This window comes from Vidua macroura, chromosome 2, assembly GCF_024509145.1.
Source record: "Vidua macroura isolate BioBank_ID:100142 chromosome 2, ASM2450914v1, whole genome shotgun sequence".
NCBI classification, from domain to species: domain Eukaryota; kingdom Metazoa; phylum Chordata; class Aves; order Passeriformes; family Viduidae; genus Vidua; species Vidua macroura.
Window position 1 is genome coordinate 62,127,323 of NC_071572.1, and position 18,225 is coordinate 62,145,547.

The following is an 18,225-nucleotide window of genomic DNA, read 5'->3' on the forward strand; positions in this document are numbered from 1 at the left end:
CAGAATGGATCAACAGTTAAAAAAAGAATAAAAAACAGTTTAAAATTTTACACTCTTGTAGTGGACGGTTCCTCCCCCATGACATAGTTATTTATGAAGCCAAATAATTTGCAGTTTGTTCCCCAACTTCATTATGCTGCTTTCAGGGGTTGTTTCCTGGGACCTGGCCCGTGCATATACCACATTGGTATTTGGTTTTTTTTTTGTGGTTTTTTTTTTTGTTTTTTTTTGTTTTTTTTTCTTTTGCTAGGCTTTCCAAGAGGTACATCAGTCTTTATTCTGAGAAATAGTGAGCCATTCCTTTTCCACTCATAACTCTTGGACTTCCTTTTCGATAAACCCTGAATCTTGGTGTTGCAGTGACTCTGAGAGCAAAATCCACCAGTGACTTAAACCAGATAATATCCAAGTTCTTCCAATAGGCAAGGAAATCACAGGACAGCAGAATTCACTGGATCAGGCTGCTTTGCCTTTCAGGTACCTCCACCTTCCAGATCTGAGCACAATAATCAGGGAGATTCAGGGATAGTACTGTGAAAGATGATTTTATTGTACAAGGAGTTTAATAAGCCTGCACAATAAGCTTCCTGAACACTGGGAAAAGTTGGGTACAATGTCTAAGTTACAAATTAATTACCCAAGACGTGTGAGAAAGGTAAAAGACCAGTTATACTCTTCAATACATATATTTACTAGAAGCTATCCCAGTTATGAAGCTATGTGTTGCAATAAGCCAAGCTACGTGATAATTTGCTAAGTGATTCTGTCCTTAAAACAGAATTATGAAGAAATAGGGCAATAAATGACACCATTGCTCCTTTTTCTATCTATAAATAATGATTTATTTTTATTGTTTTGAAATACAATATTTTTACTGTATTGAAATACAATCTCCAGAGCAATTCTCTGGAGATATTTAAGTGATATTAAAGGCACTATAAGAGACCAAGCTTGTAGTGCACCTAGACCTACCACAACTGCTGTGTTGCTGAAAACCTTTGATTCATTACTGTGGCAGCAAAGAGTGAACCATTCTGTCAGCAGTGTGACAAGTAAACCACAAACCCACAGTGTGACCAAACACACAAAGAAAATTTTCCCTTTTTAGGAGAGTCAACATTTTTATCAATTTTGAAGTTCAGTGACCACTACCCATCAAAAGTATTACGCACAGCACATGTGTATCAAATCAGGTGTACAGCAGGATTCAGTTCCTCAGCTATAGAAGCTCAGGTTGATCCATAAAATAAGAAATGCAGGAACTGGGAAAGCACAGAGCAAGTGTTGGCCTCTGCAGGAAGACATTTGGGTGCACTGGTGAACTCCACCTTGCAGCAGTGTGCCCTGGTTAGCAGGCCAAAGGAAAAGGCCAATTCCACTCTCTGTGTAGCTCCTTGTGGAGTACTCTGTCTATCTTGGCCCTTCCAATACAAGACAGAAATTGGCAAGTGTCTTGTAGTGACTATGGGTGACAAAAAAATCCCAGACTTCCAAAATGAAGCAAGTGTGCAGTTGAAGCTAAAGTAGGACACTTTCTTTTCAGAAAACCTTCTCCTCATTTGTAAATTCACACCATCAGTTCAGTATCAGGAGGCTATTCTGGCACCATATATGATTCTATCTGAGAAAAGCATCCCACCAGTTTCTCCCGTGTTCACTAAGATGATCATCATTATATTTTAAGTAATTCCTTAGGCACTCAGGGCATCTTTAGTCATTTGGAACTGCAAGCAACTGCAAAAGCAGTAGTGCCTTAATTGCACTCACACTCCATATGGTTCAGCTTCAAAGGGACAGGAGCAGCCTGCCAGGGCTGACAGCTCATCCTGGCATTCAGCAGGGATGTGTGGTGTGCACAGGGCACATTCAGTGTGGCTCTCACTGGTCACACACTAACCGAAATCACCTGCTAAGCCATCAGCTTCAGACAGAGCCACTGTGCAGACTCACAGCTTCTATACCTGTGACAGACCACACCACACCAAGGAGCACATTTCTGGGCACAAAGAGTCCCTTGTAGTAACTTTTGCAGCTGCTGAAGGTGTCTCATCCTGATGGAGAAGGATTTTCCTTCCTCAGTTCACTCTTTTATCCCAAGGTGCACTCACACAAACAGGGAGAAGTGGCATTACCAACAGATATGTAATTAAAGGGAGATCTATTCTCTGACTAGACTGTAACTTTCATTTACCAGGAAAAAAAACATGGAAAAATTTGGAAAAAAACTCCTTAATTATTAGGAAGTATTATAGCTGAATAAATTTCTGAGAGACAGCTATTAAGGGCAAAGGCATGAGTGATGGAGGATACCGATGAAGAACACAAACTTGATATAGCACAGAAATAAACCTAAAACTTACTTGTGTTGCAGGATATTTTTTTCCTTGTAATCTGATATGCAGAATTTGCAGAAGACTGCAGAATGCAACTAGGTTTCACTTCACAGTAAAACCACGCATCTTCAGATTTCACATAGGCTGAATGGAAGTGTAGGTTCTCTTGAAAAATTTTGGTATCAGCTCAAATTAGAACTTCCATCTTTGTTTTTTCCAAGGTTTGCAATTTGGGAAACAAAGAAGTGTTTCAGTTTCGACTAAGCAATGTCACTGTACATACAGTTCTCCCTCAAATAGGAAAAAACAGGAAAAATCTTTGTTTCAAAAGAGAAAATTCACTTGAAGGGGCACAGCAGCATTGTATCATGAGGGTCACATCATTTTATATTCCTCTGTATCTTCCAGCTGACTTCACAAATGTTAAGCTGCAGAATAATTACTCAAGGCAATCACAGACCTAATGAGGGCAGCAGTACTGACCACCTACCTGGCACCTAACTACCACCTTTCTTTGGTAAACAACTGTTGTACAGGTCCAAGGGGAAGCACAATCACTTTGTCCTGACATTTATTGTTTTAATTGAAGATACATAAAACCTATTACAGGCAACCCCACGTGTTCACTGAATATATTTTTTGAACAAGAAGCATTTCAATAACAGCAGAGCAATTCGTAGAGGGAAACATACAAAAAGGTACCTTTGATACTTTTTAGCTAAGAAAAGACTTCTGTTTGGGCACTCGCCCAAGGCAGGGGAAATCCAAACAGCAGGACAAGCAGCTTACCTGTAGTTATGCACCAATGGCTCAGAGCTAAATACATTTTACACCTAGGTTGAACTCCATCTTTATCCCCTCACCAGCTGACTTGAAATGGCAACTTTCTGGAATTTCAGCCTTATGGAAGAGCTGTCCCTGCTAGCCTGACTCTGTGTAAATATACAAAATGCTTTAGTCTTCTGCATTTACAAAGCCAGTGTATGCTTATCTTGGTATTAGAGCCAAAGATGCATTAAAAAATATCAGAGACACAACATTATTCTTCTACTTTATTTATAGGAACATTCAGTTTTGAAGACAGTTATCTGACAGTTTTCAAAGTATTCAATAACATTTCTAATGAAGAGAGCCTGATTATATTTTAATTATTTCCTGTTGCTAATCAGGGTGAGAGACAAGCTCTTAATACAACAGAAGCTATCTTGAGATAGGGTGAGTGCTATCCAGATGCACAGTAGTCCTCAACAATCAGTATTCCCTTCAGTCTTATTTGTTTAGTGCTCCAGTAAACAAGTGGGACTTCAGTGGCAGCCCTTAAAATGGTTTTTTGCACTTGGGTGGTAGCATATACCAGCATCCAGTGTGGTAATTTTTATCAATTTTGGTAATTTTTTTGATGTGTGTTTTTTCCCCCCTTCTTTTCAGTTTAATCTTCAAAAATGTCAGGTGTGTAAGTCTAAATAAACTGTAATTCAAAACAAATACATGTGCTAAATGCACACTTACAGAAAATACAAAGCTCAGTAAAAGACTTCTGATTCCAAGTCACAATGGGAAGGGGACAGGTTAATCAAAAGCCCCAAATAGAGGGGTCTCGTTTAGAACTGTTTAGTTCTGTCTGTCAAGCATGGGCAACAGTGACTTTATATTTAAAAATTAAATGTTCATCTCCAAGTAAACAAAGCAATGCTTAGTTAAATGCAGAGGAGCAGCAAACCTATCTTTGTAAGAGGGAGTAGTAGATAGGCTTCAGAAGAAATATGAAAAATACTTAGATTTCCTAGAGAATTCCAAAATCACAGTTATAAAGCCAGCAAACATTTGCTGTTGGAGTGTGCTATTATTGAGACAATTAAACTTGTAAGAAATGCCAAGATGGAGTTTGTGACAGGGAACAGACAGTTTCCTGAACTGCATCAATCAACATGCATCTCATCAAATACATATTGTGTGTAGGAACCTCACAAGAATTTTCTTCTGCTTATCTCCCTGAATCTTTTTTTTTTTTTTTAAGTATTACTGTGTGATATCAATGAAATATTTTTATTTCCATAAGCAGCAACTTGGCCAGCTGGAGTTAGGGGAAATTCAATGTAATTTAAAAAACTTTCTTTCCATTTTTTTGCAAGGTTTGGCATCTCTATAGCTTGGCACATAATGGTAAATGCCCAGCTTGTCTGACTTTTTTCTAAACTATCAGTGAGCTCCCATAGAAACTGCGTAAGCATAGCCCTTAACGTGCTCATTTTAGATTCAAGTTTACTTGCATATCACCTCAGTGGGTTTTTTTCCTCTCTTGTCTGCTCAGGAACTGGAAGACGTGAATTGTATGTGATCAAATTAAGATGCCATCTGCCTATGAACATTATGCTGTGAGCTGTAATCAAACATTAACAGCAGAAGAAAAGCACTACCACCTCTATGACTCTGTGGGATTTCCTAGGGAAGCTCTTCTTTTTAATGCATGTCAGGATTGTTTCAGACAGGACTTGTTAAATGGTGCGGGAGTAGGTCCAAAGCAGCTCCAAACATTTCAGGGCATCCTTTAGCCTGCTGGTACATAATCATACCATAGTCTGCCATAGTTTGTCTAAGTCACCACCTCAGAAGCTCACCAACATCAGCTCCTTTAACTCTAGAACATTAGGAATTAAAAAAAAAAAATCCCAAAATATTGCTAGAGGTGTCAGCAGAGGGGACAGGGCAAGGGGAGGCAGAAAGCAGTCCAGAGTTAAATCCAACTGCTGATGTCAAGGGAAGCTGAATTGCAGCAGAAGCCCTTCTGCTGTGGTTCTCGGGCAGCCTCACAGATAGGGCAAGTGGGATGGAAAGTCAAAGGTGCTGTGAGCATGTGCAGCATTCAGGCATCTCCATCGTGCATACCCAGCTTTATCTTTAGACACAAAAAGCTGATGGCTTTTCCAAGCAAAGGCTTGCAAAGCTCTGATTCATCTTCTATCTTGCAGTATTCTTTCAAGAGGAAAACTTATCTGAAAGCTGAAGCTTCCATTACAAGAGAAGCCAATGCCACTACTTCCTGTGGCTATTCAGTTGTAGTTGAAGTTGTTTCCTACTTTCAGCTGAGACTTTGTATTCTGGGGTTGACAGCAGCTTCTTCCACCCCCCTCCCTCAGCATTCTTTAAAAGAATAGATTTTCTTAGTTAATTAGATTTTCTTCAATTAAAAAGACTGAATTATTTCCCAATACAGTAACTCAAACTACTTACTGTATAATCAATGCTTTTAGATACAAGTATCCACTGGGCATTTTATTTCACATAGATACACATGGGGTCAATTACACTTGCTGTGCAAATCATGCACTTGAGTATGATCAGTGACACTAGAAATTCTGTTTGGCTTGCTAGGTGAATCTTTGGACAGACTAGGGCACAGCTATGTGGCTGTGTATACAAATCCCATGTTAAGCAGATGGTGAAACTTGGATGTGATTTCACAGTAACATGTTTGAAAGTGACAATTCTAAATCTCTCAGTTTGTCTCCAAACTGGCTTCGGGATAACTTACTATAACCTGCAACAATCAGCTAAGTAGCATTAACATCCAGATTATCCAGATTCTTCCTGCTATTAGGAAACATCCGAAACTGAGGAGCCTTCTAGACAGAGGTTACTTTTGGTTCATTTAAATTGTTTCAGAAAACAGAGTTGCTGGTTTGATAGAGAACAATATTTTCCTGTTTGTTTGCTGATTCCTAGCCCTACTATTATGTTATCATTATACTATATTATGCTTTATTATCACCAGCTATCCTGTCTCAAGAAGGCAATAGGCAAGTAGTCTAAATGTCACCTTCCTGTATAAGCAGTAACTGTTTCCTCCAAGCTCCATTCCATGTTTGCCATTTTTCTTGCTTATTCTACATCACGTGTCACCTGAAAGTCAGGTGATTCAACCATCTGCAATGTCACATCATCCTAATTTGTCCAGCTGTAACGAGAATACCTGATGTTAACAAGTTACCCATTTTCCACTTTGAAAATTTCTTGCAGTTAAACACAGACACACCACATCCCTCAAGCTGTTACAGAACATGAAAGAGGAGAAAAAGAATTCAGCGACACTGAATCTCAACCATTTCCATGTAGAGTTGAAAATTAACTAACACTATCCCAAGAAGCCAGAGCAGAAAGGTAAGAAACAAATATGGAACAAAATAGAACTAACTCTCCATCTTAGAATGGCATTAGGTTGGTTTTTTTTTTTTTTTTTTTTTTGTTAATAAAGCCCTGACTATGTGTACTAGTGAGAAATAATTTAGCCAATAATAGAAAAAGAATGGAAGAGGCTAGGGAAGAGACTGCTACCTCTCCTAGCTGGAAAAAAGAGAGATATGAGATGACTGAACAAAGAAAAACCCTAAGGACACAGAAGGAGCAAAGGTAGAGGGAAAAGATAGGAGACAGACAACCTACCAAATTAATAGAAACAAGCAGGCATTTTTAAGATGCCTGACAACTTTTTAATGTGGAATACTTTCATTACTAATCCTCAATGGGACTGAATGAAACACATTATGAATGAACAGAGGCAAGAAGGAGAACTTGCAAATTGCGGTTTATACCATTGAGTGTACAAAGTCAGAGGACACCAGGGGCTTTGCTGGCTGATCAAGTAACAATCCCACATTGAGAAATTCTGGAAAACCGAATTTCTGTCCACACAAACCTTGGGAATGGCCACACCAATCCTAGAAAATTAGAGACCAGTCAATTTTTTTATATGCAGTAGATACATCTGTGCCACATGACTTAAGGTATGAAGTCCACCCAGGAAGAATTCAGGGTAGCGGGAAGTGTAAAGCAGATGGCTTGACTTTTTTTTAAAGCTAGTGGGATTTTTAAGAACCTATCTTCTAGTAGTCAGATTTAAAACTTATTTAAAACACATCCAAACAGGTAAGACATTTTGCCTTGCTCAATATTTGGTTTTTTTGCCACTAATACAGGGTCATTAGCAGTATTTATATGGCCACAGGATATTGATCCAGATGAAAGTAAGCAACACACTGAAATGTCACAAGCATTACTAAAGCACTGCACTCTGAAAGTGTGTTCATTCCTCTGGCCACACCTTAAGCGTTTTGTCCATTTACTTAGCCTAGCTGGATACACCAATCTACATTTTATGCTACCCATCAAACTGAATTTTAAAGCTAATACAAAGACGTTTTACTTGCCCACAGCCATTTCTCTCTTACCTCTCAATTCATGTCAAAGAAGCAAAGAACTTTGTTAATTGTGGGATTAAAGTCAGTCTCCTTCAGTTTTTATGCTTAATAGTAGCAATCACATCAGTGGCTGAAGTCTGGTCTTCAAAGAGCCAGGTTAGTCAAACATAAGACAGAAATCCAACTGCTCTACTTGACAATGAATTAAGCTTTTGCCACAAACAGTGCCTCAAAACACTTATTCCCAAATTATGACAGCAGTTCAGAAAAGTTATGTATATCTCTGAATTATTTTTCTTGTGACTACAAAACACTATGGTGACAGTAAAGACCCCACCTAGACAATTGTCTGCTGCTCTGCTGACCAGCGAGGAGGCAACTGGCAGGGCTGAGGCATCTTCTGTGGGTACACTGCTGCACTGCACACAACCTCCTACTGCACACAGCCACACATCATCAGGGAAAGAATAATTTTCTGGAGTTTGTTATAAGCTGAACTGGGTAAACAATCCTGGCCCAAAATATTTTCCTGTCAAGGAATGGAGCTGTTCAAGCACAGAATATCTGAAGTCATACAAAGGACGATAAGACTTCTTAATAGGACAGGCAAGATCAAGTGTCAGGGAAACTGAACGTGCAGGCACACCTTCCTAGGAACAGGATCGAGTGTGGCAACACTATTAGAAGTAATAATTCATAGATGCAAAACAGTAATAAACAAATAAAATCTAACATTGAGAAAAGGAAAAAGAAAAGACAATGGAATCTTTTATAGCATATCTTAAACTTCTTTCTCTGACAATCAGTATTAGAGAAGTTATTTCCTATAAATTTCTGTTAGATAAGTCTAATTTAACCTAGCACATTTCAGACTAGAATATAATAAATCTGTGGCTAAACTCAGTCAAATTGAAATGATGTTTTAATATATTTAGCACACTCTATGCATTCTGTGTGTAGCCCTGCACAGATATGCAAATTTATCTCAGTTGATGAGGAAGCTGAAGTCTGCTTGATTTCCAATTTAGTCTCAAAATAAATTCTGATTTACAGTCTTGATTACTAGGCCCACAAAGGGATAGAAGAGTCACAGTTTGACTTGTAGGCTTTTAAATAAATAAATTTATTTTCAGTGACAATTGAAGGACCTAGTTTTAGATATAGCATAAAATCAAAACTAGGATCATAAAACAAGTATAGAAAAATTTCACTGTGGGGTTGTCAGTGCAGATTAAAATGCCTAACATCCTACTTGGGCTTCTCACATTGTTTGAATAATTGCTACTAAGATTCACAATGTATTTTTTGCACATTTGCAATATAATTCAGCTAAAGACATTAAGCTATTCACCAAGAATCATGTCATACCTTTTAATAAATGCAGAAATATGACATGTTTACCTTCTGTCAGAAAGTCAAACCCAGTCTCCCAGTACTCTGGACATGTACCACCAGTGGACAAAAAACCCCAGGCCACCTCCCTCAGGGTGGTCAAGGAGGAAACTACACAGACATTTCTTTTTTCACCTGGAGCTTTACCTGTTCTTGTCAGCAACCTCTGACGTGGCCCAAGTAGTCAAAACAATTTTGCCCGCTCTGCAACGACATGTTGGTACAGCACTCACTTAGCCTTCACACAACACAGTGGTTCAGATAGAGTGCTTTCAGGTCTGTGGCATTAAAAAGTTACTGCAGTAAATTTTAATCACCTATATAGCAACATAGCACCTGAACTTGCATCCCTCAGAGGACAAAAGAACAGTAACATTGCCAGAAAGAAGGCAAAGTACACAAGTCAGAAGGTGAAAAGCCTCCCTTCACTCTTCATAAACTATCACTCATTTTTGTTGTGCTTTCCTTGAGCTCAACACACAATACATTAGATCATTTGTGACTGAACAATGGGAGTCCTTTAATAATATTTTGTTAAGTGTTTCCTTACTTTTAGTAGTACAGTTTCTTCATTTTTATTTGTATTGTATCCACAATCATTTTGAACATACTCCAAACATTAAATCTTATACTTTTTATAATTAGATTACCTTGTAGAATTTAGAGATACTTGGGCAGAAGTCAATTTACATTTACCAATGCTAGAGAGGTGAATTACTAATCTTTCCCTCCTTCCCTACCTCCCTCACCAGTGATTCTGGGTGTTCAGTTCACCTCAGTGCTGGATTTTCACACAGTACTACATGCTTCCTGTTATGTAAGATGAAAGTTGAAAGGATTTCAGCATGCAACACCACAATATCCCAAAGTGGTAGTGTTAGGAAAAAAAAACATGTTCTGCATATACAGCCACAGAAGAAACATAACACCAAAAAAGTGGATGCATTTTACAAGTCTTTGCATTTTAAGCAATCTTAAATCTAAACAACAGAAGAAAATTTTATATTTTGAATATTTTTATTCCAATCAAATTACAAATATAAGCATTTGAAAATGTACAAAAATAAAAAAGGACATTTTCTACATCTTAAAAAAGCAGATCAAACTTCTATATATGCAATCCTTTCAGTGAGAAAGCCTAATTAGCAGACATTTTTTCTATTCTTTTCTGAGAATTCTATGCCAAATCCCTTCCCCCCAAATCCATCCACGCTTAAAACTAAAAGTAACATTTCAAAAACCTAATACACTAAATGTCCCTGAACAGATTACAAAGAAACCATTTCTCACAGGTAGTAAACCTGTAGGTGATAATGTACTTCCCTAATGACGTTAGGGCAAACTACATCTTGATAGGTAGTTTGCAAATCAAGCTTTCTGTAGTTTGTTGATATGTAACTTGGACAGTACAGTCAGATTACATTTTTAAGCTATTTTTACAAATTAAAAAAAAACAATTATAGCTTTGTTGATAGCATTCTTCTTTCTCCCAAAGTTTTAACTCTTCCCCCCCCAAAAAAAAAATAAAAAAGAAAGTATCTGCAAATAATTATAAAAAGCAGTAGAAGGGGTTGTTTTTTTGTAAAAGGGGTTGAAATGATCACCTGCTCAACACCATAGTGTACTAATGAATGCAGAGGAAGCACTGCCACAGCAATAGTTTTGAACCATTCTATAATATCCATTCAAATATTTTTGGTATCAAGTTTTGCTCAGCAATATTGATCAAATTACCTTAAGCAGTATAGCTCATCTCCATGGTCTGTCATTCATTTGGCCACGACACTGTTTTCTTTCAACCTTCTGACAGCTGATGCTTTTTGGAGCTGCAGTAATGTAAGGATAGGCAAGGCAATGCTCATGTAAAGAGGTAGCTACTTAAATTAACATTATGGAAAACCAGTTTTGGGGGGACACAAGCCCTTTTTTAGGTCTCAAATACAGCAGGAAACTTTAAAATTGAAAACAGTTGCTCAATTTACATGAATGTGCCCAGTTCCTAAGAGAAAAGCAAGGTGCCAATGCTTCAAAGATAGCTCTCAAGAAGCAGGTTCTGTCCAACCTTTCTTTTTGCCACTCCTTCAGCTGTTAATGTCAACCACATCATTTAACAGAAAGCTGCTTAGCAAGAGAACAGCTAATACCTACTTCTACAGGGTCCAGAATACAGGCACCCAAGCCATAATCTTCTAGCTGCTACCTGTAACAAAGTAGAAGCACTTAATTTACCTGGCCCTACTGTGGACAGGGATCTCATAAACTTGTACTGTGATGGAGATGAATGGAGGTTGAATACAGGTTTAACAATGGCCCCCTGCCTGCAGCACACTCACCTATGCTAGCTTTCAATTCTGCTCCTTCTACAGCTTGACTCTTGCCTCTATAAAAAAATCCAAACCTCTGCAGAGAAATACACTAATATCCCAGAAGTAATGTTCAGATCTGTACAACAGGTAGTTCAGCATGACACCAGGCATTCTTAATACTTTGTCCTTCATGTCATCTGACCGAAAATCATTATTCTGTACTTATGTGCATACGTACTTAGAGAATAGTCAAGTCTTTTAAGTTTCTCTGGCAAATTTTAGACACAACCCGTTTTTCTACTGTCTTAAAATATTTTAAGATTGTCCTATGAGCTCATTTCAGCACTAACACATTATATACATATTTTTTAATTGCTAAATATTTACTTTTTTAGTTCACAGGAAAACTTATTTTTCTAGAAAGATCCTGAGCACATTTTTTAAGCATTACCACAGACACAAAAGATTCATGTGGGATACTGTTAGCACTGGTAATGTCAGGACATTCTCCAGTTACTTCACACTACTGGCTAAGATTAAAGGACAGTGCTGACAAGCATTTGAAGTTGACTTTTCTTTTCTTGCTAAGACATAAGAAAACATTACAGGCAGTTTTGTTGGAAACAGAAAAAAAACAAGGAATGTATCTATTACCAAGGAAAATAAACTCTGCAGTATCTAAAATAGGAGTCATACTTGGGAAAACAGCTAAATAGCAGTTTAAGGGTAAGATGTAGCTTCACAAAAGACACTTACAGAAAGTTCTGTCTGCCTACTCATCTACCTCCTTCAACTAAGTTTCATGCAGACCTAACTGTAAAACCAAAGCCAGCAACAGGCAGAATGAATAGACAAGAAAAAGCTTTTGATGTAAGGCAATTCCTTCACTTTTAATAAGGTGGGAAGACAAACAGTGTAGTTTATGGACCAGCCAGTCAGTATTTGAGAGGTAGTCTAGTTGTTCATTTGACTGAGAGAGGTAGAGCTGATTGAGAAATCAATAGCTAAGGCCAGTCAAAATTATATCCCATGTTTTCTAAGATGGCTCAGCCTGAGACTGCTAATGTCACAAGGGATTCAGTTGTCTTGCTCATATTTATTCACTTTTATATGGGTAAAGTTATTGTAAAATATCCAGAGAGAATGCTCCCAGACATAGCCAGTGAAAAAGCTTAACTACATTTTGGCATGTGGCAACCAATTAATACAGGTTATATGTGAAGGTTAACAAAGCTAAGTGGCTCTCCTCATTTGGCAGATCAATATTACTACAAAAACACAGACATACCAAATACTAGAGGAAAGTTTTAAATTCCATATGGTTTACCTATATAAAATTCTCCATACATTTTTTCACACATGAAAGCCAAAAAGACATGTGGGCCATGGAGTCAACAGGTAATAAAACCCTTGTTAAAGACATCTGGGTACAGAATCATACATAATGCTCTCTTGGATTGATGTAGGCTCTTCCAGGTCCTGAGTTTTGTGGGTATCTGTTGCTCCAATTTTTGTAGTAAGTTTGCTGATAAACAGGATACATAGGCTGAAGACCCTCTTGTTCCTGTGGCTCTTCAGCCTCACAAGTAAGTTGCCTTCCATTCACAGCTTTCTAAACACACACAAGAAGTAATAAGTTTCACAGTTCATGTATAGAAACTGCAATTCCTATTCTTGGTAAAGCTTTAAGCAAAATCAAAGATACATGATCTCCAGGACAACTCTATGAATAAAGAAACAGGAACTTAAAAATTCCACCAACAGACAGAGTTAACCTCAAATGTTTGCTTCAAATGAAGTTGGACTCTAAAGCTCAATAAATCTAAAAAGCAAATCACCAACTACAAAAATATCTGTCAACACTCCTCTGCTTTATGTTACTCACCAAGAAATGAAAGCTGGAGTGTTTAAGTATTTAAATTAGTCATCCAACTACTATAGGATATTAAAATGGTACTCTTTTCACTTAACTCACACAATCCAACAGTTATTGACCAGGATGGACAGATATTTTTTTTGTTCATGAAAACCAACATTGTAAGTTTATTTTATGGAATGAGATGAAATCAAAGCTTCAATCAGGAATTCAAGCCATCTTATTATTTACCATGTGCTGCAAGTTTCCAGCATCTCTCTCTCTGTACTGGCTCTGCAAAGCAAAATGTTCTTTCTGAAAGAAGAAAAGTTACAGGGGAAACAAGTCAAGATTCAAAACTGCAGAACAGTTTTGGTTAATACAAAAAAAAAACCACCAGTCATCCCAAAATACACTCTGCCTTAGGAAGTGTCTTAACTGGTTATCATTTAGAATCCTTCTTACAATCCAATGGCTGGTGGAAAAAAGATGAGGATCAGTCAGGGTCATCTGCCCCAGCTGTGTTCCCTCTCCCAATATCTTGTCTCCCTCCCCATCTCCTGTGTACATCCCAAGTCCATCTGCTGGCAGGGCAGTACAAGAAGCAGAATAGGTCCCAATGCTGTCCAGTAATAAAAAACTTTCCTGAGTTATCAACACTATTTTCAGCACAAATCCCAAACATGACCCCATACCAGCTACTGCAAAGAAAATTAGTTCCACCCCAGGCAAAATGCCCACCGTAAGAGATGAGGTTCAAGATCATCTAAGGAATCTGGAGGTGAACAAGTTCATGGGACCTGATGAGATACATTTGTAAGTTCTGAAGACACTTTCACAGGAAGTGACTAACCCACTATCCATCCTGTATTAGAAGTAGTGGCAGGACTGTGGTTCCCACTGACTGGGAAAGGGGAAATAAGACACCCATGTCTAAAACCAGAAGATGACCTGAGGAACCACAGGTCAGTCGCACTTCAGTGCCCAGCAAGATGAAGGAACAGAAACCATGCTAAAGCATATGGAAAATAAGGAGATGGTTGGTGACCATCATCATGGTGTTGGTGGAAATAGGAAGAGCAACTGATGTCACCTACCTGGACTTGTGCAAAGCATTTGATGCTGTCTCACATGACATCCTTATCTCTAAACTGAGGAGACATGGATTTGATGGGTGAACCACTCAGTGGATAAAAAACTGACTGGATGGTCACACTCAAAGAGATGGCTCATCAGTGGCTCAAAACCCAAGCAATGACCAGTGACAATTGTCAGTTCTCAGGGGTCCATATCAGGACCAGCACTGTTTAACATCTTTTTGGCAACATGACAGTGGGATCAAGTTACCCTCAGCAGGCTTGAGAGGTGGCTCTGTGTGAACCTTTTGAAGTTCAATAAGGCCAAGAGAAAAGTTCTGCACCTGGGTTAGGGCAATCATAAACACATACACAGGCTGGGCAGAGAAGTAATTGAGAGCAGCCCTGAGGAGAAGGACTCGGGAATGTTGGTGGATGAGAAGTTACTTCATGCAGAAGCATTGAAATCTCCCTTCTTTCAAATTTATTTTTTTTGTTCACCATTATGATAGAAAAACATCATTTGTGAAATGGGCTGTTTCCAAACATGCAGTTAATCACCAACTGTCTGAGGTAATGGCCAATCTAAATCACACCAAGTAATGCCACCTAATAATTATGATTTAGGGTACAGTTTGTACTGTGGTATCATCACTCCTAGTTAAGTTCTTCCTCTATGCCACAATTAGTATAAGACCACAATAGGCTAAAGCAACATCTTTGCACAGTTGTATGTATTTTTTGTTTTGCAATTCCTTCCTTTCTCAACAGTCTCTCAGTGGTAGCAACAACACAAAGTAGGCTAGGTTGCTGATCTTTGTGCAGAAGTCCCTCCACAACAAGTATTCATACAGGTAGGCAACATTTGCAGCAGTCATACATCCATATTCTTACCTTCAAAAATTACTTTGAAGAGAACCCAACCTCAGTAATATTTCGTTCTTACTTTCTTCTCCTTCCCCTTAACTTCTTACCTTTCCACATCTGTTTAGCTTAATTTTTGAAGCAATTTTGAGTTAAGTTTTAATACAATCCCCAAATGCATTGTAAAATTACTTTAAAAATCATCTAATATTTCCTAATCTTCTCCACTCCTCCAACAGTTATTTTTCACCATCTTCACAGGTCTATTTTTCCAACTTTAGTTGGTCAAACTTTTTGTATTGTAATTCCATTTCAAAGTGTCCCCTCCTGCCCTTAAAGTCTCCATGCTTTTGCTTCTCAAGTCCTAAAAAGCAGTCTGCATTTCTGAGAAAAAGTAATTTACCACTTAGCAGGCAGCATTGCTCTTTCATACCTGAACTGAGAGCATGAATTCACCACACAAGGAGGCAAAACACACATGGGGAACACAATAGTCTCATCTCCACCAAAAGCTAATGTTCTTTAAACAAAAAACAAAAGAAAACAACAACAAAAAAATCTGCTTGCTTGAGAAATTCTACCAACAGTGGATGTGGGTATGATCTAGAGACACTGGAAACCAGAACAGCAAGTTCCAGTTGGTTATCCAATTAAAACTGTTAAGTCAAAGGAAATAATTTCACATGGCATGAAAAGACAACACTTTTGCTAGATAGTGCAATTATACCTTTTACAGTCATGGACAAAGTGACAACCAAAATAATTGGATTCTGTCAAACAAAACTGGTGCTGAGCTACATAGTCTGTGTCTTCCTGCATAGAAACAATCTGGGGTCCTGTGCTTGGATTCCTAACAGAACTTTGTACTCTTACCATTACATTTTGCAGAGTTTCATAAAACCTCTGTTTCACTCTAAGAATTCTCTTTCTCAAACAGTTCTTTATTAAGAACCAATTATCTTACTAAAAATTTCATCTTACCTTTTCTGATCCTTTCCTATTTAGAAATTCCATTACAAAGGCATCCACTACCAAAAAAAGCTTGTGCCTCATTCTAAGCCCTATCTGGTATTTTTTTTTTTTCCTATTGCAAGATCCTTTATCAATGCAGATGATTTTACTGATGCATATTTTGTGCATCATTCATTCATTCATTCAATCTTGTTTGTTGAAACAGTTCTTTGGTTTAAGGCAAATGATAACAATACTGCTTCCTTTTTCATCAAGGAAGAGATATTCCCACCTGTATGAAAAGCATTAGAAAATAACTAGAAGAGTGCAAGAGAGCCATAATCTATAAATGAATCAGTATTATACTAGGTTTAAGAGTTCAGTGGCTGATGTTTTCAAATTTAATTCAGAAACATCAGCATTTGATAAATGGTATTTGATGCTTTTAATGGTGCTAAGAACTTCATCTTTTTCTTTCCTGTTTTGATCAGTAATACAAATACTACAGTTAAAGAACTTTGCTTGGCTAAATAGTGAAGCATTTTTCCAAGCTGCAAGTCTCAAGTCAGTCTTCTCATGGCTAGACATACCTACTGGGCTGCATTTCCCTTATCCACTCTTACTCCTGTTTCTACAGAAGAGCCTTGTTAAATTCTGAATCCTTCAACAACTCTGAATGCTGCACTGCATTGTGCAAAACATGTTTTTTCTCTTTCCTCAAAAGCACCTGCCAAGGTAATAATAACTTCAGTTCTTTCACATTGTCAAAGACTGCCCATCACAAGTATGTTTAGAGGAAAGTAAAGAAATTTTTGCTTCTTAGTAATATATTGTTTGAAACAGTGAAGCTACCTCTAATGATTCCAAGGACTGCCAGAATTAGTGCACCCTCTTACACTCCTTTTTAAAATATTATGCAATGGAAAAAATCCTCTTTAAGCCACTGGAATTCCTCCATTGCTCAGCTTCTTCCTGATTTGCCTCAAAAACCACATTGCCAAGCAGAGATTCCTCTCTCACCAAAGGTGTAACCTTCAGGCTGCTCACCACTCTTTCACATTACATGTAATAGATAGTTCTGAGCAATAGAACAGCATTTCCATGACAATGATTATTAAAAGAACACCTGGACAAAAGTAACAGTGCTGTTGACAAAAGAGATGACAAAGATGAACCTACAGTCTTCATAGTAAATAAAGCTATAATGTAATTTTTTTCCATAGTATTCCTATGTTTTGGACTTTTGCCTCACTCTTTTAGGGCCATACAAGAGGCAGTTTTTCTCAGTTTTTAAGTGACTCACAAGAATACATGAATTGGTATCTTCAAATACCAGTACAGAGAAATTATGAGTACTCACTCACAAAGTAATTGTACATACTGGTAGCTCATTATTAACACTAGCATGTAAATGAGAACGTATATTTTAAGTAAACCGAAAATTTCCAAGTCTCAAGAAGTATCCATGGAAGACACTGGCTATCCAGTACTATCACAGGTCCAGATATTTTCCCTTCATTTTAATACCATCACCTGCTGAGTCAGATATGCATAAAATTAGTTAAAGCATAACAGAGTACATACTGATTAGAGGCAGTATCAGCTAGGAAGACAGCCTTTGGCTCCAGGTCTTTTCAGTTCTGGAGTTCCAGAGAGAGAAAAAGACAGGTACACTAACAGTACTGTGCCAACATCCATTTCTTATATAAAGTCTAGTCTTCCCTGAAGGGGAATCTTTCTCCTCCCAATACAACTTAAAACTCTGTTTATCCAACTTGAGGGAAACAAATATTCAATTCAGTCTCTTTACGATTTTTTTCTCTATTTACAAAATACATTTTCATAAAACATTTAATTAAACATTCCAGGACTACAGCCAGCTTCAGTCTAAGTTCTTTAGCATCTATTAACAGAAGCCATAGTAAGCACAACCTAGAAAAAATTCAAAGCCAGCAAAGTTCTGAAGAGGAAAGCAATAAAGTACACTTTCTCTTATGTTTACCTCCTTTATAAGTTGCCCCGTAAAGGACAAATAATTGCATTTCCTAGTGTTGTCATTTTGCCATCTCGCAGCACTGCAGATGCACAAATACCACAATAAACCATATCTTTTGATTCTATATGGAAGAGAATATTTTTCAAATCCTTTGGGCAGAAATATTAGCAGAAGAATGATTCCTCAAAAACTGCAATTGTTGAGTACTGTAGTAACAGAAGAAATAGCTATGATGTCCACTAAGCAGAAAAAAGCAC

At 37.8% G+C, this 18,225-nt stretch overlaps 1 protein-coding gene across 4 annotated transcripts in view; it reads right to left on the reverse strand.

The window, feature by feature from the left end:
• Positions 1-18,225, reverse strand: part of NECTIN3 (nectin cell adhesion molecule 3) — a 127,018-nt gene that overhangs the window by 54,999 nt on the left and 53,794 nt on the right. The window contains exons 8-9 of one of the 4 annotated variants that reach the window (XM_053969915.1): positions 13,334-13,375; positions 9,932-12,838 (exon numbers count right to left, since the gene is read on the reverse strand). The exons of 1 other annotated variant lie outside the window; for it this stretch is intronic. In XM_053969915.1, the coding sequence (XP_053825890.1) occupies positions 12,662-12,838; positions 13,334-13,375 (219 nt within the window). In that variant the 3' untranslated portion in view covers positions 9,932-12,661. Of the gene's footprint in view, positions 1-9,931; positions 12,839-13,333; positions 13,397-18,225 lie in introns of those variants that run through there. 2 more of the 4 variants (XM_053969914.1, XM_053969916.1) reach the window with 2 other exon arrangements.